Consider the following 26117-nt stretch of genomic DNA (forward strand, 5'->3'; position numbering starts at 1 on the left):
AGAGGTCCAGCCTGGAAAGTTGGGGTTCAACCTCCCGCGGATCGGCGGCTTTTGAAGGAGCGCAGACAGGCTGGCGGCAGGCAGGCAGCGGCTGCAGAGTGGACCTCTCTCCTTCAGCAGATGCCTGGGGGATGGGGAGCGTAGAGAAGGGGCACTGGGGAAGGTGTACCCCGCCTCCTGGCACCCCAGCCCGTAGTACGGCTTTAAAATCCTGCGGAGTTTGTCATAGGCCCGCTTCACCACGCATGCGCATAGGCAAAGTTGAGTTTTTCTCCTCCTCACCCCCCTCTTTCCCTCTCTCTTTCTAGCCGCCTTTGGTTCTGAAACTTTAAAGATTCCCCCCCCCCCCTCACCGGAGAACACCAGGAGGAAAAGGAGTCCGGAGAGAGGGAGGGAGAGAGCGAGGCAGTTGGCCAGAAGGGCCGGGGGGTGGGTGGGGGGGTACGCGGTCCCAGCGGTCGGTCAGACTGTCTGCGGGGCGCTGGATCGCGTGGAAAACTGCTGCGAGCTCCAGGGCGCCTCTTCCTTCACCCAGAGCCTGGTTCGGTGCGGCAGCTGCCCAGCGAGCCCTTCCGTCGCCGCCACCGTGCTGGGGACCGCCCGCTCTCGGACCCGGGCGCCAAACGAGGAGGCGGGCAGTCTCCCCGGCCACGAACTGCGGGAGCTGGGTCGCCGCCGCGGAGCCCCAAGCTCTCGCCCTTCCCCGGCCCTGCGCCCGCGGTGTCCTTTCTCTTCTTCGCCCTACGTCCAGAAAAGGCGGGGAAAAGAGGGAGATTAACACGGAGAAAAAGGAAGGGGGTCAACGGGGGGAGGGAGCTAACGTCTCCCCTGGGGTAGTCGCCCATCGCCACCTCAGCCTACCACACAGCAAAAAGTTTCGGGGAGACTTTCACCCTTTGTGCACCCCATTTTTGCCAAACCCTAAATCGAAAGGACAAAATTTGGCGCTGACTCTTGTAGCTCAGATGAAGACTTGTGCGTTTCCAGCGGCATCTCCCGGAGAAAAAGTCATTCGAGCCTGACTGTCCTGTGGCCCCAAAGCTGCAGTGGGGGTGTGTGTGCGTTTGGGTGTGTGTCTGTGTGTACACAGACGTCCACACTAACTTGGGGCTGCAGGATCAGCGCCTGGAAGCGGACGTTTCGGCCAGACCCGGAGAGGAGGAGCTGGAGATCAGGAGGCGTGAGCCGTCCCGAGTTTGCAGAATCTGTGGTGTGAATGAACTGGGGGCACCTGGGCGCACGGATCACCCCCCTTCCCCCGCCCCAGGCCAGAATTGAGTAGTGGGGCTTTTTTTCACCCTCTTGTGAAGAATTTTTTTATTATTTGTTGTAAAGTCTTTTGCACAATCACGCCCACATTTGGGGTTGGAAAGCCCTAATTACCGCCGTCGCTGATGGACGTTGGAAAGGGAGCGCCTCGCCGTGGAACAGTCGCCTGCGCGCCTTCGCTGGACCCGCGGCTCCCCAGTTGCGCCCTGGCCGGGCCTTGCCCTTTCTGCCCGTCTGCGCGCTTCGGAACCCGTTCAGTTCCTGGGTACATCCCAGCGCTGCCACAAATCGGGAGCCTAGGCCGGGGCGCCAGTGCCCGATTCCACTCCGGTTCACTGCGCCCTCCTGACGCGCCCGGGAGGACTTCGCAGCCCTGCTCCGGATCGTCCCCCCAGGCTTAACCCGGCAGCTCCGCTCGGATTCCTCCGCTGCCCTAGCTGGGGTGGCGACTTCCTCCCTTTGCCCCCTCCCCCTCGCCATGAAGGTAGGTGTTCTGAGCGCTGCGGACTCTCGCCGCTTTTTTTTCTTTACTTTTTTTTTTTTTTTTTCCTTTTGGAAGTTAACTGAGTTCCCTCCATTTCTTCCTACTCCTCCATTTCTCCTACCGCCTCGAGAAACAAGAACCCCAGTGTCGCTGGCAGGGGCCCTTACCCCTGTCCTACCACCGCTGGTCCACTGTCTCTGCGTCCTAGGAGGTCTATTCGCGTGGTACAGTTCTGCATCTTTTCGACTTAGGAGAAAAAGTGGGGGAGAGCTATGGCAGAAAACAGAGTGGGGTTCACAAACGTCTTCCCTTTTACCCGCAGAACCTCGAGTGCAATTTACTATGTATATTACAGTAACAGGATAATGATTCAATTCAACAAATATTTACCAAGCGCCCACTGCGCAGGCACCCGGAGGGTGTGTGGCCAGGCCTCCAAAAGAGGAAAGGGACTCCTTGGTTAGGAGAACCCGCAGAGGGCCTACGGGCCAACTACCCGAGAGCAGCGCACTTCCCCCGCCCCCCTCGCCAGTGGCCAGGTTGCGGGCTAGTCTCGGAGGGGTAAACCGAGCGCTGCAGGCCCCTGTGCCTTTAAGAGTGCCTGGCTGGGGGCCAGCGCGCACCCCGGCGCGGGGAGCAAGGTCGCGTTATTAGCTTTATTAGCGGCCACTGGGTGAGCTCCGGCACTTTGCAGTGGGGGCGGGGAGTAATGGTGGTAGTGGCGCTAATCTTGCCCTCCGGGTGAGCGCTCGCGATCCCCTGAGCCCAGTCTTACCTTGTCCTTTAGGAACTCTTGGGCCTCCTCCTTGGGAGAGTGAGCGGGGGCCAGTTTGTGAACTCATGTTTGTTTTAATTGTCAGTTGTATGTTAAAGCCGAGTCACACACTCCGAGGGTCACTGAGAGTTCACTTTTACGAAAAGTTAACGTTTCTTCCTGCTGTATAACTTGCTGTTTTCTAAACAACTTTTCTCATCTGCCCCCCACACTTCGATCCTTATTTCCATTTTTCTTGCTCTTTCCCATTTTCAGTTTTTTAGAGAACAAGGTTAGAATTGGAATTAAGATGTTTCCTTAAAGAAACAACCCCCTACCAAAAGTTTTTTTTTTTTTTAAATTATTTAAAAACCCAAATCTGGCGATTCCACGGCCCTGTTTTACTTTCTAATCCCTGTCTGGCATCAGGGCCCCTCTCTTTTCTTGTCTTCAAGTGGACAACTCGCTGCTTGGGAGTAACTGCGGCCCTGCGGGGGTAGAGAGGGGTCCGCACCTCCTCAGACCCTGCCCTCCGGCCAACATTTGCACATTCACTGCTGAACCAGCCAGATGCCGACATTTCGTTTCTAGACAGCCTGGGCCCTGGGAGTTTGAGGGGACAATTCTTAGAATGCTCGGCGAACTAAGGAGCAGACGAAAGTGGTGTCCTAGTTGCCTTGCGTGTGTGGCGAGGAATCAAGGATCATTCTCGAGTCCTGTACAGACTAGCCTTAGTTTCCCACCCCCACCTCCGACTTTCTCCACGGAAGACCCTCCCCAGGAGGCCCAGCCCTAGCGTCCCTAGTCTTCTCCTCCCTTCCACCGAGCTTTCTGGTGCACAAGGGGTTAGCACTGTGAGCGCAGAACTCGGAGCCATACGCGCTGCCTTTTCTTCCTCTCGGTGCGGTGCCGGCTGCCCCCTGTTGTCCGTTCAGAGGTAGGACGCCTCTGAGTCGCGGTTCTTTGGGGCGGGCGGCCAGCTGCTTCCCTCTCCCTCCCCACCACCAGACCACACTCTCTCCCAGGAGGGCCCCTCAGATGCCCCCAGAGGATTGGCTTCGCTGCAGCGCTGCGTTACGGAAGGGGACACGGGTCTGACCCAGCAAATGGGGCTCGGCTAACTGGACGAAGGGTTGGTACCTCTTCTCCTGGGCGTAGGAAGGAGAGTGTCGCCCTAGGAGGCCTTGGGTCTGGCCTCAGCTGTCTCAGAACCAGTTCTCTCGGCTTAAGGTTCTTCGCCTATTAAAAATTAGGGGTGAAACTACCTGTAAAGAGTGGAGGTTGGACTGTATAATTTGTCTTTCTCGGTTCACGAACACAGCTTCAGCTCTGAACAAAGTTGAGCCTGTGCCAAGAGAGTTAGACATCCCTTGTGAAAAGGTGTAAGTGGTTGTGTGTGTGTGTGTGTATGTGTATGTGTGTTCGCACGCACGCGCTTTCTGGAGAGCCCGGTGTAGGGAGTGAATGGGGGTTAGGAAACAGGAGAGCCAGGCTAGACCATTCTTCCCTTTGAGCCTCTTTCTGTTCAAGGACCTGCGCTCCGGTGCCAGGCCGGTGGGGTCAGAAGCTATTCACGGTTCTTGCCCTGATTCTGGCAACAGGAGCAACCTTCCTCTGCTCTATCTGGCCGTTCCCTCCGCCCCACCCCTGCTCCATGCACACCCACACAGCACTGTGGACACACCCGTAGCGTCGGGCGGCCGTGGTTCCCTTATGCCCAGGCACGAGGAGAGGGGGAGCAATGGCTCCTTTGTCTGCCCCCCCAAAGCGGACCTCCTACTGGCCTCAGCTGGCCCCTTCTCCCGCTTCTCTCTGAGTACCCCGGGGCAGGACATCCTAAGTTTGTGGCTGCAACAGAGTTTTTCTACCGATAGTTTCTCCACCTCTTTCCTTGCTTTAGGGAAAGATAAGCTTGTTTTCCACCCAGAGCAGAGATTCTTCTTAGAGTTCCCTATTGTCTTTTTCGCCGCCGCAGTCTGGATCAACTCTCTTCTTCCGCCTAGTTGACGGCCCTCATCATTTCCACTGAGACTGGGGCCTAGACGAAGAGAGTCTAGCGGAAGGGGACGTCTATACTGAGTGGCTACGGGTCGCCCATCCTCTTCGTTATTTCTTTTAAGCGGCCGCCTGCCAAGGACCTGGGTGCTCCACGGATTTGCCTGCGTGTCCCTGATGGTTCCCATGCCCGCGAACCTCCTCTGAGTAGCTCTGCTCCTGAGGTTTCCTCCCTTTCACTCTTCATCACCCTGGCTCACAGGGCAGTTGATAAAGAAGGATTAGGAACACCTCTAACCCAAGGCGAGGGCCTTGGGGCAGAGATGCAGGGGTAGCCACATCATTCATTGAGCTGCTCAGGACTGAGTGCAGAACATGAGAACGCCCCACCCCCGGCCCCCTACCTGCGCGCGCTGAACCTCTCCGATGCCCTCCGTCCTTCTCCCCATAGCACAGGAGGGATAGATTCCCCGGCTCCGAAAGTGCTGGAAAACATTTAGCTCGCTCTTTGGGAAACTCCAGCTTCTGATCAGAACTTTCGTTTTACCCGTGGTGTGACAGTCTCCTGAGAGGTCTCATTTCACACTGTCTCTCGGATCACATCTCTTGGTAAACAGGCGGGGATGTTCTACCCTACGGAGTCCATGTATTTATTAGTGAGTACGCTGTAGGTTCCTCGAGTCTCTCAAATTTATGAGGCCTTTTCTGGGTTGCACCAGGATGGAAGAAGGCCAAGGAGTTTCCGGGCAAACTCACCGGGTTAAGTGGAGACGCGACTCGAGGGGCTCTCTAGTCCAATTCCCTTTGGGACACCCTCCCCTACCTCCACCCCGAAGACAGGGAGACCCTAGTCTCAGAGACAGGTTGGCCCGGCTCCCAATTGGCCCCGGGCTCTGGGAACTGGTGGACTCTCCCCGGGGGCGTCGGGCCGGGAGTGGGTTCGGTTTGTGTGGTTTTGGCTCTAACAAAGAGATCCGCTGTAATCCGCTGAATCTGTTATCAATTTCTCCGCTGCCGGCGCCCCGCCCAGCGCACCCTGCCCGCAGCGAAGCTCGGAAAGTGCGCGGGGCCGGCAGTTCTCTGGGCCTCTGACTCGGAAGCACGTCGCAGTGTGTGTCTGTGCACGCATATGAGTGTGTAAATTTGCACGGTGTGAGTGCGTACGGGTGTTTTTGCGCGCGCGCGCGGCGGCGGCCGGCATCGGGGAGAGTCAACTTTGCAGCCTGGACTGCGCGCGAAGGCAGACCTTGCAGCCCACCCCCCTCCCCCGGAGGAAACTTGACACTTTGGGCGGGGGTGGGGTGAGAGACAGCCTTCTCCCTGCTAAGCGGGGGAAACCCCAGATTTCCATTCTCTGGGATGCACCCCCAACTTTGCAGCGCTTTGGGAACGACTGGGCCAAGGGCGCTGAGCCCTGGTTAGCGGGCGCTGGGGACCACATAAGCATTTCCTTTCCGAGAAGCCCTGACTGTCAGGGCCAAAGGGGCGGCTGGAAGGGAAACGCCGTGGCACTCGCGTGATCCCTTAAGCATTTCCACCGCTGCTTGGTTTCCCTCCGTCCCCGTGCGGCGGCGCGGGTTCCGAGTCAGGTCCTTCTGCTCTCTGGAAGAGGCTCACCTCCTTTTCCTTTTTGAGGAAGGGGCTCCCTTATGGGCTATAAGAGACACAGCGCAGCAGGGTTACACTTACCAGAGATGTGAAAGGGGATTTTGGAAACCCGCTCCTCCCACCCGCACCCTCAGCTGCCGCCTACAGGTGGAGGAGCCACCAGAAGGGAGGAACGGCAGCAGAAGCTTCCAGGCCAACTCCTGTCCCCGAAATCCTTCAAGAAGGGAACTTTCGCCGCCCAGGGCCCCCTGCCCTCTGGAATTGAGGGGCCCAGCTACGGCTCGGGAGCCAGCGCATCTCTGGCTTCTCCGGAGAACTGTTCCGCCACGGCGGGCCCTGGCCTCCAATGACGCCCTTCAGGACTGACTGAACCGCGTCCGAGTTGGGTTGGAGAGGCCGGGCTGGAGGCGGGGGTGGCCGCAGTGCCGCGACGGCGAAGTGGCCGACAGCTCCCGATCAGGACCAAGGGAAACTGGAGTCCCCTTTGGCTTCTCGTCTCCTCCCTCTGAGACAGCTGTCAGGCGTGGGAGTGGGAGGGAGAGTGAAAAATCAGAATTGGGGAGCAAGTCGTGGGTAGGGGAGGGCAAGAATCCTCTCCAGGGTCAGCGGGACCCAGACTGCCTTCTTTGCTCTGGGATTCCATGCCTGCTCTCACTCTGAGGAGAGGCCTTAGCCTGGGGGTGGGGGTGGGTGTGGCGGGGGGGGCCTCTTTTCCGGTTTTCTGGGTTGGGAGAGCCGACGTCTCTCTCTCCGTTATCCCTTAGGCCCCCAGTCTCCTTCTCCCCGCCCCAATCTGGCTGAAGAAAGTCCTAAAGGAAACTCAGGGCTGCTTTCCCCATCTGGAAATGGCTTTCCCCAAATCGGCCCGTAAACTGATTAGGAAACATACGATGTTAATTCGGAGTTGCATTTCCCAGCTGGGCACTCTCCCGCGCGTTGGTCCCCGGGGCCTCGCCCCCCATCCCTTGCCCTTCCCTCCCGCGTCCTGCCCCCACCCTCCACCCCCGCGCCGGCCACCCCGCCTCCTCCGCAGCCTCCGGCGGCAGCGCGCTCCACTCGCCTTGGAGCTCCTCTCGCCCATGGAATTAATTCTGGCTTCACTTGTTGCTCGGCCCAGGTCGGGGAGAGGACGCGGGTGGCCGCGGGTTCCCGAATGAATTACAGAGGAGGGACCCAGCACAGCGAAAACTAGAGGGGAACAAGGGGGTACGGGACTCGAGCAAGCAGGAAGGAGGCAGCGCCTGGCACCAGGGCTTTGACTCAACAGCATTGGGACATGTTTGTAATCGCTGGCGTGCCCTGCGCGCAGGATCCCAGTGAAATCAGATTTCCTGGTGAGGTTGCGTGGGTGGACTAATTTGGAAAAAGCAACTGCCTATATCTTGCCATCAAAAAACTCTCGGAGGAGAAGCACAGTCAATCAACAGTAAACTTGAGAGACCCCCGGATGCTTCCGTTGTTTAAACTTGTATGCTTGAAAATTATCTGAGAGGCAATAAACATCTGCTCCTTTCTTCCCTCTCCAGAAGTCGATTGGAATATTAAGCCCAGGAGTTGCTTTGGGGACGGCTGGAAGTGCAATGTCTTCCAAGTTCTTCCTAATGGCTTTGGCCATATTTTTCTCCTTCGCCCAGGTTGTAATAGAAGCCAATTCTTGGTGGTAAGTTCATTCTATGGGCATATTCCTTTTTTTTTTTTTTTTGGTAAAGATTCGTTTGTATGATGCTGCAATATTTAAAGCTGAATAGTGAGTGTGGGTGCGTTTTTCTAAGGCATATGTATGCAAAATATTTTATTTATATCTTCTTAAGTCAAAATTATCTTTTAATTTTCTAATATTGTAGGGCTTATCTCCAGCTCCATAGGGGACGGGAACCTATAAATCTAGGCCTTTTTCTATGAGGCCCTTCTTCAGATGTGTGCTTGTAGTACATCATGTAATAAAAGAGAACAGAAATTCACTTCTCTAATAATTATAAGCCTATCTATAAAATTTACTTCTTGCCACCTCTGGGTAGTAAAAGTGAGTTTCAACTTTTATTTTCTGTCACTTGAGGTTATTAACTTACAGAGTCAGAAGTAGGCAGAGTTCTAGAACACCTAAACTCCAAATGGATAAGTTGGGGGGTTTGAAATTTGATCAAAAGGGGGCTAGCTCGAAGTAGTCAAATGTCTCTAAATGGGGGTTTCTTTCTGGTGGAGGCCTTGTAGATAGACTGCAGTACTTCTAGAGGATTATTTTTGACGGCGTCCTGGATATTTTTTCCCTGTAAATGAACAGCATTTTTCTGACTGTCAAACATGACTTTTGTTCACTGGATAGCCTGTCTTGGGTGCCTTACAATCACATAAGCAGCCCTTTTAAAATGTCCAGGAACATGGTCCATTTTCCGTAGACTTGTCCTTCTGTTCACCCACCAGTCAAAAGGAACTGCCATCTCCTACCCATGCCTAATTGTGTCTACTTTCGGCATTCATATTTTTTTGAAGCAGAGCAGTCTAATTTGTGGGGCAAAGTGAGTCATTTTCTCTAATGTTGGAGGCCCATCCCCCAAGTCACTGTTTCCCCCTTTGCTGAGTGGAATTTGGAAATGATTGTTTCAGGTATATGGCACCAACAGGGGCAGGGGAGTAAAAATGGTAACTGAGGAGCCAGATGGCAGAAGGAGGACTGCACAATACCTCCGTCTTCTGAGCAGAGTTTAAACAGAGGAGTTTTATGAAACCCTTCTCATACTTTGTCAGGAGGACAAGCAGGAGAGAAAAAGCATCTGTGTGCTTCAAACTATGTACTGCTGACATGCTTTCAAGGGGGCCCACCTGGAGAGTTCACGTAAATCTTGAATGCACATCTCCCCCCCCTTTGCAGGTCGCTAGGTATGAATAACCCTGTTCAGATGTCAGAAGTATATATCATAGGAGCACAGCCTCTCTGCAGCCAACTGGCAGGACTCTCTCAAGGACAGAAGAAACTGTGCCACTTGTATCAAGACCACATGCAGTACATTGGAGAAGGCGCGAAGACAGGCATCAAGGAATGCCAGTATCAATTCCGACATCGAAGGTGGAACTGCAGTACTGTGGATAACACCTCTGTTTTTGGCAGGGTGATGCAGATAGGTAGGAAACCATTTAACATATTTTAAAATTATATTAACTTTTGTCCTAGAAAAAGTCATTAGTGTTTACTTACATGCCTGGTAAAGAGGGCACCTTCCAGCTTAGGGGATGCCTTTGAGATTTTTGTAATTATAGCAAATGGTATTAATTCCTGTCCCCTCGCCTGATTATAAGTTTTCTACTTCTTTAATGGAATCGGCAGGGGAGCATCATAAGCACCTTCATTTTTCTGGATGCTTAACTCTTCTATAAGCGTTTTTTTTAAAATAGAAGCAGAACCCTTATTTTGCTTTCTCATAAGGAGGTAGGGGAAGCCAAATCATTTATACCCTGTTAATCTTCAAAACCTGTTAGAAGTTTCTTAAGCCACAATTCAAATGGCCCAAGTATCAAACTAAAAATTGTCATCTTTCAGAATGCTAGACATGTTGGAAGTGAACGAGGTTTTAATTTTCCTAAAGTAGATATTGCCTGAGACTATAAAGATACACGTGTTAAAAGCTTTATTTTTAGTCCCAGAAAGAATTTTAATTAAAAGCGATCCAATTTACCTTTGTGATTTTGGCAATTGATGTAAAAGCACATACTTGAGATCTCAACTAGAACCCTTAAAAAAAACTTTACGTGTATTGCTCACAGTCCAATTCTTAAATTTTAAATATATTGCTGAACTTGTTACCCCATTCAAGGAAGAGCTGACATTTGAAATGGGCTGGAGTCAAAGATTTTGAAAAATCCATTTGCCTCCTATTTGGTTTAAATAGTATCAGATACTATTTGACAGATACGTTTTTATGTACATTTTTTTTAATGTGAATTTTAGGTTTTAGGTTTATTTACTTTTATGCAAACAAGTCCTTACAATTAATATGACTAAATTGCTTCTGAAATAAGAAGCAATTTATCAAATCAATTAACTAAAGATAAAAGCTGACTTAATATCCATGAAGAATGGATAAAATACTTTTCAAAAGAAATACTCTGTAAACTGCCTTCATCGAGAACAAAAAAGAGCTGTCAGTGGATGTTTCAGCCAGGCAGCTTCATAAACTAAAATCATACAAGACTAGAAGCCTGTCCTCTTACTGAATGGGAAAATGGCCCACAGCCTCAGCCTGCATGGTTTCATAGGGCTTTGTCCTTTCTGTTAATGATTAAAATGTGCTAATGTATATACTGAGATCTGAATATAGGGGTTAAGCTTCAGGAACACAGGAGTTCTCCCTGAGCATGGGATGTCTTATGTAGTTAGCTGGTGTTAATTCTCCTGTGTTTTAATCACAATAGCATGCTATCGTGATTATGATAAAAGCTTTCTAAAAACTGTATCAGACCGGTGTGTTGTCAGGTTTTCCCCCTTCTTCCATATTCCTTTTAAACTGCTGTCCTCAAACTGTGGGGCTACTTTTTCACATGTATATGAGTTAGCAAAAATCACATACCTTTCATGATAACTGGGAAGGAAAACTGTGGTTGGAACTGTTTTTCCATGTAGTCCCTTGCACACAGCTTTAAGATCCTCTTCTCATCTTCATACATAGCCTGTTTTGAGTCAAAATGTTCAGAATAAGCTATCGTTTACTAAGTGAATTTGAGTACCTCTGGAGATTTATCCTAAATGCAGTCCAAGATTCTAAGAGCCTGCTTCTTTAGGGAATATGCAGAGATCTTGGTTCAAAGGCCCATGTTTAATTGTCCCCCAAAAGTACACTCTCAGGTCTTCAGCTGCGTGGTAGTACTGTGCGGGCTGAAAGGAAACAGTTGGGAATAGTACCTTCTGACAGCCTTGGGTAGGGCCCTCTGAAATACTGTTATTAAGTCAATACGATGTCCTGGGGATATAAGCGCACATATCTCATCCTCTCTGCCAAAGGTACCCCAGTGTTTGGTGTCTCAGAGCAGAAAACTGTTGTCTGGTGACTTGTCCTGGGATGCTGATGGGGTCTTCTCTTTTGTACTTATTTGAAAAAGAGATAAAGGGAAGAAAACACCAGAATAGATGTTTATGATCTAATTCTAATAGTGGTATAGTTACGTTCTCTTCTCTACTTAATGAGTATGTTTGAAAAGAATGAGCTAAGGGAAAATTTACAACACCTTCAATGCCAAAAGGTGTATGTGTGCCCACCCCAGAGCTCTTGGAACACCAAGGACGTTGAGAGTAATTCTTGTCTGTGAGAATCTGACCCTGAGATGGGGCCAATGTCTGGGAAACTCAGGCTGTCACCTCCGACCCCCTCCTCAACTCATTTTTCTAAGGTGCTAATTGCCTTGGAGTCACTGTGCACAATTGCCTCATGAAGGACCCACTCTTCATTTTGGAAACGTTCTCATTTTTCATCATGCTACCCTTTCCTTCCAGCTTTTGTCTCCATCTGTCCCTTCTTTGTTTCCATGCTGTGAAAAGATGTGTAAGGAAGGCACCATTTTTAAGGGGTGCAGAGACCCAAGTGGATTTAGCTTTCTCACAGAGAGAAACCTAACTGAACCAGCAATCTTCCAACCAGGAAGATTCTATCAGCAGAAGAATACCTTTTTTTCCCAGTTAGCTTTGAAAGTTCTGCCAGATTTGTATTCTGGGACAAAAAAAAAAAAAAAAAAGGAAATACTCAAGATAGACTTATGAAAAAAGCAGCATTAATTTATGCTTTGTATAAAAGCCCTTTTATGTTCTGTATACTCAAAGGAAAGTGCCTTATCTACCTATGTCCTAGAGGGTGGTTTTATCTCTTCTTCCTCTGGCTACAACCTTTTTATTCCACAAGTGTCCCATCCAGGGCCACAGCATTTTCTGTATTATCTGTGTTAGTCCTCAAATAATTCCCTAGAAGCTCTATATTCTCTTCATTCCTTTCTACTCCCCAGACCATCTCTGCCTCTCCAATTAGATGTAAGGCAGGCACCACAAGAGTTTTCTGAATGCTTCTGCCAACCACCAGTGCCCCCCAACCCCATCCTCAAGTTATTCATTTTTAAAGTTCGGGAAAGGGAGGGTCTATGGTAAATCAGAACCATCACAATTCCTGGAAGGGGGTACTACAAATGTCTGCGACTAAAGTGTGTAGCAGAAATCCAAGAGGGGGTTGCTGGCACCTCCATCCTACTGCAGAATGCCTCTGGTTGTGGCCTAGTCCTATCCTCAGCTATTCTTGTGCTCCCCCCAGCTCCTCAAAAGAGATTGTTAGCAAGCCCTCAAGTAAGTATAGGAGAAACTCATTCTAGTACAGGGATTTCGGCACCAGAAGGAGCCTTTATTTCTCAGGCATCTAGTTCAATAACCTTATTTTACAGTTGAGGAAAGTGAGCCTCCCCCCCCCCCCCCCCCCCCCCCCGCCATCCATCCTACCCCTATGCCCAGCTTTCAGGCCTTCTCATTCCCCTCCAGTCTTTCTCCCAGAGAGAGGGTTAACCCTTTCTCTCTCAAAGTACACTTTTATTAAGTGGCTTCTTGTTAACATGAAGAAATGTCTACAAGTAGAGTTTAGGGTAATGATTACCTACATTTTTCTCCTTATAAATATGGCTCCAAGAACTGTTTTGCAGGGAGATATTCTTTACAAGTTTTGAGGAAGGAGAAAAATGCTTTTTTTCCTGGGTTGTGTTTTTTTCCTTCTTACTGTCCTTCTAACACTTTCAGGCAAAGGCTATGGGGGAGTGGGCATAGGATGGTTGCAGAAGTGCCTTTAAAGAACTGTAGGCTGTTTTCAAAGTAGACATTCATATTCTTGAATGAGAAACATCAGGCCAATCAGTGTGGGGGTTAAGAAGAGGCAAATTTCATTTATAACTTTATGAACCAGTTTACAATTGACACTGGGAAAGTAGGGAGCTTGGTCCTGAGACAGACTTTGTGCTGCTTGGGGAAGAGGGAGGACAGGTTACAATTGCCAAAAGAGAAAGGGTGTGAGGCAAAAACTAGTGTGGCAGAAACTGGTATGGCTGCGGGCAGTTTCCGGGCCCCAGACTTTCGGAGACTCTATAAGCCTAGAAAATTCTATGCTCCTGCCCTATATATAATTGAAATGAAAATAATACCAAACATTAAAATAAGTGCAGGGAAATCTACCCAGATTCGGAATTTTCATTCAATGACTTCTTTCATGTGCGTTTTTTGAAATCAAAGTTTTGACTATTTTTAAAAGGGTTATGGAGAAAATCAATCCTGCCCTGCTCAGAATCCTGCCTTACCCGCTGAGCATCAGAGCAATGGCCAGAGGGCTCTGCCACTCCTTGATTAGGTGTTGCTTCTGTTCTGGGTGCTGGAGGGTCTCTCTGGGCTTCCCCTCCAGGTAGCCCCCGGCCTGGGAGTGCGCTAGGGCCACCTCCTTCTTGGTCCCCATCAGGGAGGCTGTGCAGTGGCTGGGCTCTGCCTGCCTCCACCCCTGGGGGCCCAGGCCCGGCGCGTGGGGCAGGCAGCCCAGTGACCCCGCGTCCTCGCCCGCAGGCAGCCGCGAGACGGCCTTCACCTACGCGGTGAGCGCCGCGGGGGTGGTGAACGCCATGAGCCGCGCGTGCCGCGAGGGCGAGCTGTCCACCTGTGGCTGCAGCCGCGCCGCGCGCCCCAAGGACCTGCCGCGGGACTGGCTCTGGGGCGGCTGCGGAGACAACATCGACTACGGTTACCGCTTCGCCAAGGAGTTCGTGGACGCGCGCGAGCGGGAGCGCATCCACGCCAAAGGCTCCTATGAGAGCGCGCGCATCCTTATGAATCTGCACAACAACGAGGCGGGCCGCAGGGTGAGTGCCCGCCCCTCGCTGCCCCGCCACCTGCTGCCTCTCCTGAGCTCACTGTCTTAGTGTCTTACCCTGTACTTCCTGTCCCTCTGCGTGGTTCTGTCTGGCGTCTCCTGCTGAATCTCCTTTGCGGTCCCTCCCTCGCCTTGCTTTCTCCTGCCTTCCTGTCTTCTCCATCTCTTTTCCTGGGTCTCTCTCCTTCCCTCTTTCCTTCCTTGTCTGTCTCTTATCTTGCCCTGTCTTTCTCCCCATCCTTTCTTTTCTCTTCTAGGCAGGCCTTCCTGGAGAGGGGTGCACAGCCTAGCAGGGGCTCCTGGGGGTTACATCATCCCACTGTCACACCCCCACCTCCACAGCCGCCCACCAGCCAAGGTGCTCCAGCAGTTGCCTAAGAAAGATCTTTCCCTGCCTTTTAAATGAGTCCCCAGTGCCCCTGGCTAGAGGAGCTCCGAAATAAAAACGTTAGTAACTTTCTCCCTAGATCAAGTCTGTGATCGGGCTTCAGTTTGGCCTAGTAGGTGCCTGGCTGAGAAAGCCCTCACCCCACCTTTCGGGCCTTCTCATTCCCCTCCAGTCTTTCTCCCAGCTCCTCTTTGTCATTAGATAGCAAGCCCCATGGACTCAGCGTTTTGCTTTGTTTAATTCAGTTTTGTTTTAAAAGGCTTTTCTAGGAAAACCTTCAGCAGTGTGGAATTTTATAGGTTTGACCACCAGGCCAATCACAGGGTGGCTCTGGAGTGAAGGGAGAGCAGCCCATGTGCCCTGAGAGGCTGCCTTTGCAGCCCTCTTCCCAGTTCCCGCTTTCCTTCTCCTGGTGGGGATATGAAAAACTACTTCTCAATAGTTAAAAAGACCCTTTTTTCCCCCTGTGGTTAAACACATGGCACTTTATGGCTGCTTTAAAATGAAGGGGTGAAAACTTTTCTTAACTTTGGCAGCCTTGAAAACTAGGGCCATTATTTTTTTAACAGAAACCAAGGTAGGTGCCAGGAACTTTCTGGTCAGACATTTCACTCTTCTGTATTTTGGGGTAAGAAAGAAGGAAGATAATAACAGGGTAAACCACAGAGGATGGGAAGGAGCCTTAGAACCTTCTCCCCTGCCCCCATTTTAAAGATTGGGAAATTGAGGCCTAGAGAACCAGGTTGTGACCATGGAAGGAAATTAAGAGATTGAAATATACACGTAGGTGCATTTTTATTAAACTCACGCATCACAGCTTAGGGGTGAAGAATTGGAGGTTTTGGAATTAGAGAAATCTAGGGTTGAATACGGTGTTGTTTTCTATCTCTTGTTTTCTAGTTCTGAGCCTAAGTTCCCACATTTCGACATCTGTTAAATGGTCATGGCAATATTACCACTCGGGGTTATTGTGAGGACCAAATGAGATCATGTAGTAGGCTGAACCATATGAAGTTGCCAACACTTAACTCTTTTTGACCTACAAATTAATGATTTCTTAAGGTCTTAGTTTAGTGTTGGTTATAGTAGGTGCTTGATAAATACCTACTAAACATTATGAACAAAAGATACAGACAAGTCAAAGATGGCGTGGCTAATTCCAATTAACTTATCTTCTTCTCAAATTTGATGTTAAATATTTGGGGCTGTCTGGGAAGGATTAAACTTTGTAGAATGTTGCCTATGCTACCCTGAGGCATCAGATAATTGGGAAGGAAGTATAATGTCCCCTTGCTTAGGCCTCCCATTACCCAGGTGCCTGCAGTAGGCCTTGACTCTCTCTCCTGACTATGGAAGACACGAAGCCATGTATTGGGGCTCAGCCTCACTCTCTGGAAGCCTGAGAGACCTTGCTTCCACCCTCATCAGGGACACATCACTTGGCTTCATGTATTTGCTATGCTCAGTGCCTCACATCATAAATGCCTCTAGGACAGAGATGTGTCTGACTCTTCTGGGTCCTATCCGGGACTGTTTTCATATAGTAGAACCTCCATAGTTGACCACCTCCTTAAGTTGACCTAATTTTCATAGACTAGACATGTACCAAATGTATGTATCAACACAGTAGGCCGAGTTCCTTATGTTGACCACATACATATATTGACCGTTTGTTACATACGGTCCCTTGGGTGGTCAACTTACAGAGGTTCTACTGTGTTTGGTATTGTCCTCATCTTTGGAACTTGCTTAGGGTTCTTTCATGCTGAAAAATCATCAGGGGCTTGGCAACCAAGGAGAGAGACTCAAAGGACTTACAAGAGAGGATTTGAAAAGCGTCTTTAATATGACAATTTCATTTTAAAAGTGCATTTTTTAATAGTTATATTTTTAGAGGGTAAATTTTATTATTGGATCAGTGAGCTGAGTTTGGATCTTGGTGGGCAAGGCTATATAGAAGACAGTTTTTCCCTAGGATGGTGGGAACTAAGGGTGAGAATTTGGGCACTGCACCAGGAAATCTTGTTAGAATTTCTTGAGGGTCTTAGCTTTTTGATTTTTCTCAAAGGAGAACAAAAGTTAAATACATTTACAAAACCCTTCCTCAGACTAGCTGAGTGCCTGAAACGGCCAAAAGAGTACAGGTTGTCCCCTTTAAAAAGAAAGTTCCTAATGGATCCCTGGAGGGAAAAGGTAGCTGTTCTGGGTAGAAGTGGCCTTCAGGTTCCAGACAGGCCTTCTCCAGCATGCTCACACCATGTGGACTCTAGAAGGTCACTGGCATAAGAAACTGTGGCAAGGAGGGACTATAAATAGGCAACCACCACCTCCCAGACTGCTGGGCACAGTGTTATGGGGCCAGACTCATGGGCATTGCTACTGGGAGGTGACTGGGCCAGGGCCCGGACACCAAGCCCTCATCACACTGGAGAAAGACCAGATTTATTGAATGCGTGCTAGTGCCAAGTGCTTTCCATGTCTCCCCTAATTTTATCTTTATAAGAGTGCTGGGAGGTTGGTCCCATCACAGTTCCCTTCACAGATGGAAAACAGAGGCTCTGAAAGGTACAGCCAGTTATCTAAAGGCAAGGGCAGAGGCAGGAACAGAATCCATGCTGCCTTATTCCAGGGTGGATGTGCTTGGCCTAGAGAGAGGAGATACTAGTGGTGGGTTTTAAGATTTGAACCCCAGCCCAGAGCCCCTTGGAACGTTTCACTTGCCAGCTGCATGCCCACGGGTGAGTCTGTGAGCATGGGTGTAGAGTCCAACTGCCTGGGTTCAAATCCAGACACCCCTACCTCCCAGATGTTGGGTAGCTCATCTCTCTGGCCTCACTTTCCTTCTCTGTGAAATGGGGGTGATAATAGCACCTTTCTCAAGCAGGTTGTAGGGTAATTCAGGAAATGCATCGGCAACAACTTCTGGGATGAGCATTCACAGGTTGCTGCTGTTGCTTGAAAAAAAGAGGCCTTGGCATGATGTTGTTTTCCAGTTCCCATTCAACACTGTGTGATAATGGGGGGAGGTGAGAATGTATTTATTTGGAAGACTTTTAAAGAAGGCAACATAAGACTTCTGGTAGTGGAGAATGAAGGGAAATAACACAGCCTTTAAATTGCTGGTGAATCGGTTCCGTCAGGAAGGTGGAGGAGAGCTCTGTAAATTCACAGCTCCTCCATGCTTTTGTACACTGACCGTCTCTGTTTCCCTGCAGACGGTGTACAACTTGGCTGACGTGGCCTGCAAGTGCCACGGGGTGTCTGGCTCCTGCAGCCTCAAGACCTGCTGGCTCCAGCTGGCAGACTTCCGCAAGGTGGGCGACGCCCTCAAGGAGAAGTATGACAGCGCCGCCGCCATGCGGCTCAACAGCCGGGGCAAGCTGGTGCAGGTCAACAGCCGCTTCAACTCGCCCACCACGCAGGACCTGGTCTACATCGACCCCAGCCCCGACTACTGCGTGCGCAATGAGAGCACCGGCTCTCTGGGCACGCAGGGCCGCCTGTGCAACAAGACGTCGGAGGGCATGGATGGCTGCGAGCTCATGTGCTGCGGCCGCGGCTACGACCAGTTCAAGACCGTGCAGACCGAGCGTTGCCACTGCAAGTTCCACTGGTGCTGCTACGTCAAGTGCAAGAAGTGCACAGAGATCGTGGACCAGTTCGTGTGCAAATAGTGGGCGCCCCTCGGCACCCAGCCCCACTCCCAGGACCCACTTATTTATAGAAAGTACAGTGATTCTCCTTTTCCTTTTTAAAAAAATGTTTTATTTTACACCCCCACATTGCAACCGGAACCATTTTTTTCTATTATCATGTAAGAACTCTGTGGTTTATTATTAATATTATAATTATTATCTGGCAATAATGGAGGGTGGGAACCAAGAAAAATATTTATTTTGTGGATCTTTGAAAAGATAATACAAGCTTTCCTTTGTTAGTGTAGGATGAGGGGGAAGTAACACACCCTGACTTAGCTGTGTGGACACAGTACAAAGCCAGAAGGTAAAGAAATGCATTTTCTTTCCTTTAAATATGGGGTCAGATGGGAGGGAGGATCCCATGTGGTACAGATCTATGCACCATTCAGTGTCTGTGCCCAAAAGGAACTGTAACTACTCTGTTGCAAGATAAAGAGGTCTTGAGAAAAACAGCTGAAAAGCAAAAACCAACAACGACGACAAAAAAAACAAGACCTTTCCCAGGTACTGCCAGCCTGCTTTTTACATTTTCAAAATGATAATTTAAAGAGTAAGGGCAAGAATCTCATATTCTCAAAGAAAAAAGGTACGTTTTGTGTCTCATTCTTCTCAAATATTCCTTCTGCAGATGGTCCTATTCCAGTAGCAAGTTGGAGAACAGGGAGCGAAGTCCCCAGAAATTAAAACAGTTTTAAACTCCTACTTGATGGTGATTTGAAGCTGTTTGGAAATAAGGATTTCAGGTTGGAAAAGGATCCCTAGATGATTCTGGACACTAGACTTTTTATGTGGGAAGGGAGAGTTGGCTTGAATATAAAGGAAAATATCCTGTGATTTTCTTAGGGATACTTGGTTAATAAATGATAATAATGAAAATAATAATGAATTCCATTCACAGATTTTCATCCCAAATGACAAGATAATTGCACGCAGTTCAGAACTGCACCAGAGCAGAAAACCTCTTTGAGGAGAAACAGGGAAATCCACCTTCCTCCTTGACCCACAGCCCTCTGATTCCTCTGTTCTGTGATGGGAAGCTGGCCGTGTTTCCAAACGGCAGCTCCGCTGGGTCCCCTTTGGTTGCAGGACAGGAAATGAAACATTAGGAGCACTGCTTGGAAAACAGTTTGCTACTTAGGGATTTTCTTTTTCTAAAACTTTTATTTTGAGGAGCCGTCGATTTATGTTTTAATGACATTACTTGGCTAATGGAGTTCACAGAGGTGTTACAGTGTCTCACTGTTATGATCCTGTGTTTAGACTCTCCACTCAAGCTTTTCCTACTATTCTGCAGGTGCACCCTGAAACTGTTCCTCGTGTACTTGAACAGTTGCCTATATAAGGGGGGAAATGTGGTTTAATGGTGCCTGATATCTCAAAGTCTTTTGTACATAACATATATATACATATATATAAGTATAAATATATCCCAGTGCAGCCAGTGATTTAGATTTACAGTTTACGCTGGGGTTATTTCTCTGTCTAGAGCATTGTCATCCTTCACTGCAATACAACTGGGAGTTTTCCAAGAGTATTTTTGAGTCTTGAGCTTGGGATGTGGCTTTGCTGTGATCACACCTTGAGCCACGATGAAGCCAGCTTGTTTCTGAGGAAGCTTGATGTTCTGACTCACTGAAATGCCTGTAGGTTTGAAGATTTCTTTGTCTTTTCTGCCGTATCCCCCTTTCTTCAACCTCCATTTCTGTACACTTTGTGGAGAGGGCATTACTTGTTCATCACAGACGTGGACATGGAGAGAGATTTGAAACTCAGAAGCCTCAGCAAGGTTTCTCTTTTCTTAATTCATTCTGCAGAGTGGAAACTGGTGCCTATTAGATTTAGTAGTACTTATTTGAGTCCCTAAGGAAAATCCAGCCTACTATATATACTCATAGATAGCTAGTTTAAAAAAAAAAAATTTTAAACAAGAACACCTCTTTTCAAAAAGGGCCATCAAACGTGTTCTTATCTCAGACTTACATGGTTTTAAAAGTTCGGAAAGATACATATCTCTCATCCCCTTCATAGGCGTGGTGGCCTTCCCACAACCTCTGCCAGCTGTGGCTATTAATTTATTGCACAAGGATATTCACTTCCCTTCAGTTGCAGTGAATTGTAAGCAAAAGATCTTGAAAGTAAAAAGCACTAATGAGTTTAAAATGTCACTTTTTTGGTTTTTATTATACAAAAACCATGAAGTACTTTTTTATTTGCTAAATCAGATTTTGTTCCTTTTTAGTGATTCATGTTTATGAAGAGAGTTGAGTTTAACAATCCTAGCTTTTAAAAGAAACTATTTAATGTAAAATATTCTACATGTCATTCAGATATTATGTATATCTTCTATGGCCTTTATTCTATACTTTTAATGTACATATTTCTGTCTTGTGTGATTTGTATATTTCACTGGTTTAAAAAACAAACATCGAAAGGCTTATGCCAAATGGAAGATAGAATATAAAATAAAATATTACTTGTATATTGGTAAGTGGTTTCAATTGTCCTTCAGATAATTCATGTGGAGATTTTTGGAGAAATCATGAGGGATAGTTTAGGATGACTACATGTCAAAATAACAGAAGAGCAGAGAATTTTACCAAAACCAAACTATTTGGAAACTTCAAAAGATTTTTATATGTAATGGAACAAAAGGGGACTTCTCTTTTCCTATATATGTTCCTCAAAAAAAGAAATCAAGCAGATGGCTTAAAGCTGGTTATAGGATTGCTCACATTCTTTTAGCATTATGCATGTGACTTAATTGTTTTCGAGCGTGTTGCTGTTGTAACAGCTCAGAGAAGACCCAAAAGGCACATGCTTTTATCCACGACCAGATTTTTAGTTCACAAAAATGTATCTTCGTGTTTACCATTGCAACTACTGCACCTCTCTCATTGAATTTACTGTGGACCACGGGTAGTGTCTCTATGCCTCTTGAAAGCAGTATTTATGCAAGGAAGGACTCAGTCTGCAGAGAATGAAAACTTATTTTGGAAACTAAATGTTCGTTGTGTTAAGAGCAATTAATACAAGTTCTTGTGCTTTAGATTGATACATTAGCCCTTTGCTTTTTTTCTTTCCAGATAACCTTGTAACGTATTGAAACCTTTTAAGGATGCCAAGAATGCATTATTCCACAAAAAAACAGTAGGCCAACATATAGAGTGTTTAAAATAGCATTTCTGGGCATATTCAAACGCTTGTGGTTCTAGGACTCAACATCTGTTTCAGTTTTTCCTCAGTTGTATATTGACCAGTGTTCTTTATTGCAAAAACATATACTCGAGGTAGCAGCGTCAGCATGTTTTTTCTTCCTGGAGTGAATTCAAGATCTTCCCAATACAGGGAAAATTAACAAAAAAATTATATATAGTCAGCAGCAAACAGAGCCATGTTCGAAACATGATGGGCTCAAGTAAAAAGAAGGTTAAGTTTTTGTCCCATTTGAGCTACTAACCTCTTGAGACTGGCACTACATATGTGCTAGTGGCCTACCCAAACTTTTTTTTCAGGCAATTTTAAAAATAGCAATTTTCAGTTTGTTTTACAAAACAGTATTTAAGCCACTGGAATTATCAAATCTGATGCTATAGCAGAATAAGTACCACGAAGAAGGATTAGCATTTGCTAATTCCAAGAGATTATTAGCAAAAATGGTACCCAAAGACTGAGTGGTCCACAATATAAATATATAGAGAAATAGAAAAGGTACTTATAACTTGAAGCATATATTTAATGCAAATAGGCACCAAGGCACAGGTCTAAAATACCGCATTATCACTGTAAACTATACTTTTAAAATATTTATTTTTTTAAGAAGTATTTTCTAGTCTTCTCTCTCCATGGAATGGGGGAAATGAGATGCCATGTTTTGAAAATAAGATGATGAATTTTTAATTCAGGAAGCATTCAGTAGTACAGGAATTAAAGTTTAGAAAAGGGACCTTCTAAGTTATCCATTCATACAGATGTTACGCTTATGTCTGGTGATTGGATAATATTTTATTTTAGTGAAACATTATCATGTTAGAAAAGTTTAAAAAATGGATATAGAATAATGAAAAGTTGGTATGACTTCTGAAACATGTATCAGTTTGAATTTAGAAGAAAAAATTCTATCTCAGTATTTCAAAAGCAAAATAAGAATGGAGAAAAATTGCATCATAGACCATTTTTATATACAGTGTACAATTTGCTGGGCTAGAGATAAGATAAAGATTATTTATTTTTGTTCATATCTTGTACTTTTCTATTAAAATTATTTTATGAAATTCAGTGCAGTCACGTGTGTGTGTTTAGCAAAGAAGCGTGTTCATCAAAGTTTGATGCAAGCCCAGATTATGGTTAAAGCATCCAGAAAACACATTCATTTCAGGTATGTAGATAATATTATGGTTGAATCTCAAAGCAGATTAATTTTGTATGCTATTTTAATCCTCATTTTTCTTTCGCCTATTGCTAATTTTTCTATTTCTTATCTGCTCTTTTGCTACTAATATGTAAGAGTTGTACTAGGAGATTAGGCATTTAGCACAGTGAGCTGGGAATATTATGAAATTCGAGGGCAAAGGAAGAAAGAATGATTTTAGGAGAGAAATACAAATGTTCAAGATGAAGAACAGACTGGCTCACCCAGAATATTTTGCCAATTGCCTTTTCTTTTCTTTTCTTTCTTTTTTAATCCTGTGACAGTTTCTAGTAAGATCTTTAGGATTTCTTAACCTTGGCACTATTAACACTTTAGGATGGATAATTCTTTATTGTGAGAATTTGTCCCATGCAATGTTTAGCCATATCCCTGGCCTTTACCTACTAAAAGCCAATAATACCCTTCCATCTGTGAAAATTAAAAACATCTCCATACATTGCTGAAGGTGCCCTAGGAAGCAAAATCACTCCCAGTTGAAAAATTACAGTTTTAATCAGAGGGACTGAGGTTCTGAGTTAACAGGCTGATCATAGAGGTGCACTATTGCTTGTCTGGGCTGACTCAAGAGTGACGGCAGTCACTTGCGAGTTTCACTGTGTAGAGATGTGGCATCTCCTACAGGGCAGCCTACCCTGTTTCCCCGAAAATAAGACAGTGTCTTATTTTAAGGTGTGCTCCCAAAGATGCACTAGGTCTTATTTTCAGGGGATGCCTTATCTTTCCTGTAAGTAGGTCTTATTTTCAGAGGATGTCTTATTTTCGGGGAAACAGGGTAGTTTAGCAGGGAAGAATATAGGCTCTGGAAGCAGACTGCCGGGGTTGAAATCCTAATACCCATTTCGCTTTGGGAAAGTTGCATAACCTGTCTCTGCCTCTGAGCCCTTTGTCTTCAAAATGGGAGAGAGCATTACTACCTACTTCTTAGGGTCCTTGTGAAGATAACATGAACTAACACTATGGAGTGCCTAGAACAGGTTTCTCCCTAGTAAAAGCTCAATAAATGTAAGGAGAGAAAAGTGGTGAGGAAAGGGATGCTGGAATAAGCCTTAGGGCTAAGCCAAGGCAGTGTGGGGTCAGTGCTGTTTAGCACACCTAACACTATTGGCTCAATCCTGGGAGGTCACCCCAGTGTTTTGCAGAGGTTGTAACCTTATGGCCTGCTGTCTCATCACACTTTCAGATGGGTTTTGTTCAACTGACATAGCATTAAAAAAATAAATTAGCTGCCATCATTTAAAACATGAATTATTTTCACATTAAAATTTGGAAAGTATGAGCAGGCTACCTGGGTGCATGTGTCACCCATCCCATGTAGCAACAATTCACTGGCTCCCGGCAGCTGCTGCTCCCTTTTAGGCAGGGCTGGGCATGTCTAATTAGCCAGTCGTTTATGTCGCCAAACTGGCCCCTGCAGGCTTTTGCATTTTTAATGGTTTTTAAAAGTGTTCTTCGTGTAGGTCCGGGTTTCTCAACCTTATTGTTAGAGGAGGAGGTGAGGAGACAGGGATAAGACCAGATGCATGGGCTTGAAAACTGGATACAGGTGTTAACGTCGAAAACCTTAAACAAAATGGGCTGAGAACTGGCTTGAATGGCTTGTCACCTATCTCCATGTCTTCTGTGAACTTTGGCTAATTACAATATAATTTACATGGTGTTTACAAAGATTTTCCACCTTTGAAATCACCATGACAGTTCTGAGACAACCGTATGAAGTATAAGCATTACAGGGAACCCAATTCCAGAAATTACTACCCAAATTCTTAGTAAAATCCACCCTTTGGCCATAAGCATTCCTCCCTCAATTAGTAAAACTACAGAGATCTAAGACCACTTCCTCCCAGTCCAGCTGCTCTCTTTCAAGCTCATCTGCTCTTCTCTTTCCTGAGAGTGTACCTCCGCCTTCAATAAAATCTGCCACTTGCCTGGTTTACACGATATGTCCTGAAATTCTTTTCTTGAGAAACACCAGAACTTGGGAAAACCTCCACTTGGACGGTAGTAACATTATCACTTTGACATTTTGTGCAAGCTCATCGTGTGTTGCGGGGGTGGTCCTGTGCCTGGTAGGATGCTTCGCCGCATCCCTGGCCTCTCCCCACTGGATACCAATAGCACCTTTCCACTCGTGTCAACAAAAAAGTGTCCCTAGACATTGCTAAATGTTCTCTGGAGGGACAAAATCCTCCCAGGTGAAAACCATCGGTTTAAACCAAAGAGATCTATACCTATTTATAAGCCAGCCATTGGGGCTAAAACAAAGAAATGAAACAAGATTCGTCTGTAAGTATGAAGAAATGTCTGGCATATGATAGGAAACCAGTATTTAATGATTGAATGAAAAATAACCATTCGCATGTTTCAGTCCTACTGTTCACTTGCAAGGTGATTTTGAGCAGATTGTTAAATCTCTCTGATCTTAGTGTTCTCAGCTGGAACATAGGGACAAACTGCTCAGTTAGGTTTGATATTTGAATTACCTGATATAAGCCTGCAGAAGGCCACTTGTAAAGCATAACAATAATAGCAACTTAATAAGAGGTGGAATTAGTGTTAAAAACAAAGGTAAATTATCAGCTAAATTTTCTTAATCAGCCCCCCCACTCCTCCCCCACTCCCCCGCATAGCCAAATAAACATGAGCTCTGTTCTAATATTTGTTGTTGAGTTGCAATGTCTAAAGAGCATTCCATCACCCATAGACTCAGGAAATGCTCATTGGAAAGTGTTTGATGGTCAAATTTGGAAATGAGAAGCAATGAATGATTGCCCCATTGAGAAAGGTACAATGTTGGTTAGAATATTGGTGATGTTAAAAGAAACCTGCTGTTTAACTCTGAGTTTTGTTGAATATTTTTGATTTTGTTCATTGAATACCTGTTAACCGTTACAGTCCTCCAGGTGAGTTGGGAAGCCCTGAATGGAGCAGCCCTGCCTGGCAAGTTTTGTGGGCATGTGCTCTCTTGAGGTCAAGAGTTGTCTGGCTCGCTGTTTATGACTGCAAAAGTAGGGAGTGGTACCTGGTGACATGTCTGTTCCTCTAACGGAGAGGCTGGTCCCGAGCTGCAGTTAATCTGCTTTATAGCCTGGGGGATTGGGATGGGGAAGAATGTGCTCTGGGAGGCAACAAGGAAGAGTCCAAGAAATAAACAGACCAAAAGGCAGGAGAGAGATGAAAGAGAAGGAAAACAGAAAGAGGGTAGAAAGAGGGAAAAAAGAGAGGTGTAAAATACTGAGGCGGCAAATAAAGGAATGAGAAGATACAGCTGTTCTCTGATGATCCCATTCAGACAAATTTCATTCCTACTAATTAAAAAACTAAATGTGGCTTAGGAAGGTAATATTTGACAAGCACTTGTTCTGTGCCTGGTACTTGTGAAGGGTTTCATCTTTCATCCCATTTAATTAAGAGTCCCAAGAATCTCCTGAAGTAATGCTGTTACCCTCATTTTGTAGACAAAGAAATGGAAGTTTGAAGAGCTTACGTCTGATCCAAGAGCCTACTTGCCCATCAAAAATGCATGCTTTCCCTTTACCAATATGGCCTGGGTTCTGAAAAAATGGCTGCTTACCTAGGGGAAGATGAGTCAATTAGGCTTTCTCAGCGGAGGCCATGAGGTGCCAG

At 46.7% G+C, this 26117-nt stretch overlaps 1 protein-coding gene across 3 annotated transcripts; it reads left to right on the forward strand.

The window, feature by feature from the left end:
• Nucleotides 1–1427: 1427 nt before the first annotated feature.
• Nucleotides 1428–20757, forward strand: WNT5A (Wnt family member 5A). 3 transcript variants are annotated; one of them, XM_053600158.1, is made up of 5 exons: nucleotides 1428–1753; nucleotides 7637–7770; nucleotides 8980–9230; nucleotides 13675–13967; nucleotides 17582–20757. In XM_053600158.1, exons 1-5 carry the CDS (start codon nucleotides 1748–1750, stop codon nucleotides 18038–18040), a joined length of 1143 nt encoding a protein of 380 aa, XP_053456133.1. In that variant the 5' UTR covers nucleotides 1428–1747; the 3' UTR covers nucleotides 18041–20757. The 3 variants fall into 3 exon arrangements, with proteins under 3 accessions (XP_053456133.1, XP_053456135.1, XP_053456134.1); XM_053600160.1 differs by lacking the exon at nucleotides 1428–1753 and adding an exon at nucleotides 3607–3639; XM_053600159.1 differs by lacking the exon at nucleotides 1428–1753 and adding an exon at nucleotides 7010–7227.
• Nucleotides 20758–26117: the final 5360 nt, after the last annotated feature.

This window comes from Nycticebus coucang, chromosome 8 (genome assembly GCF_027406575.1).
Source record: "Nycticebus coucang isolate mNycCou1 chromosome 8, mNycCou1.pri, whole genome shotgun sequence".
NCBI lineage: Eukaryota > Metazoa > Chordata > Mammalia > Primates > Lorisidae > Nycticebus > Nycticebus coucang.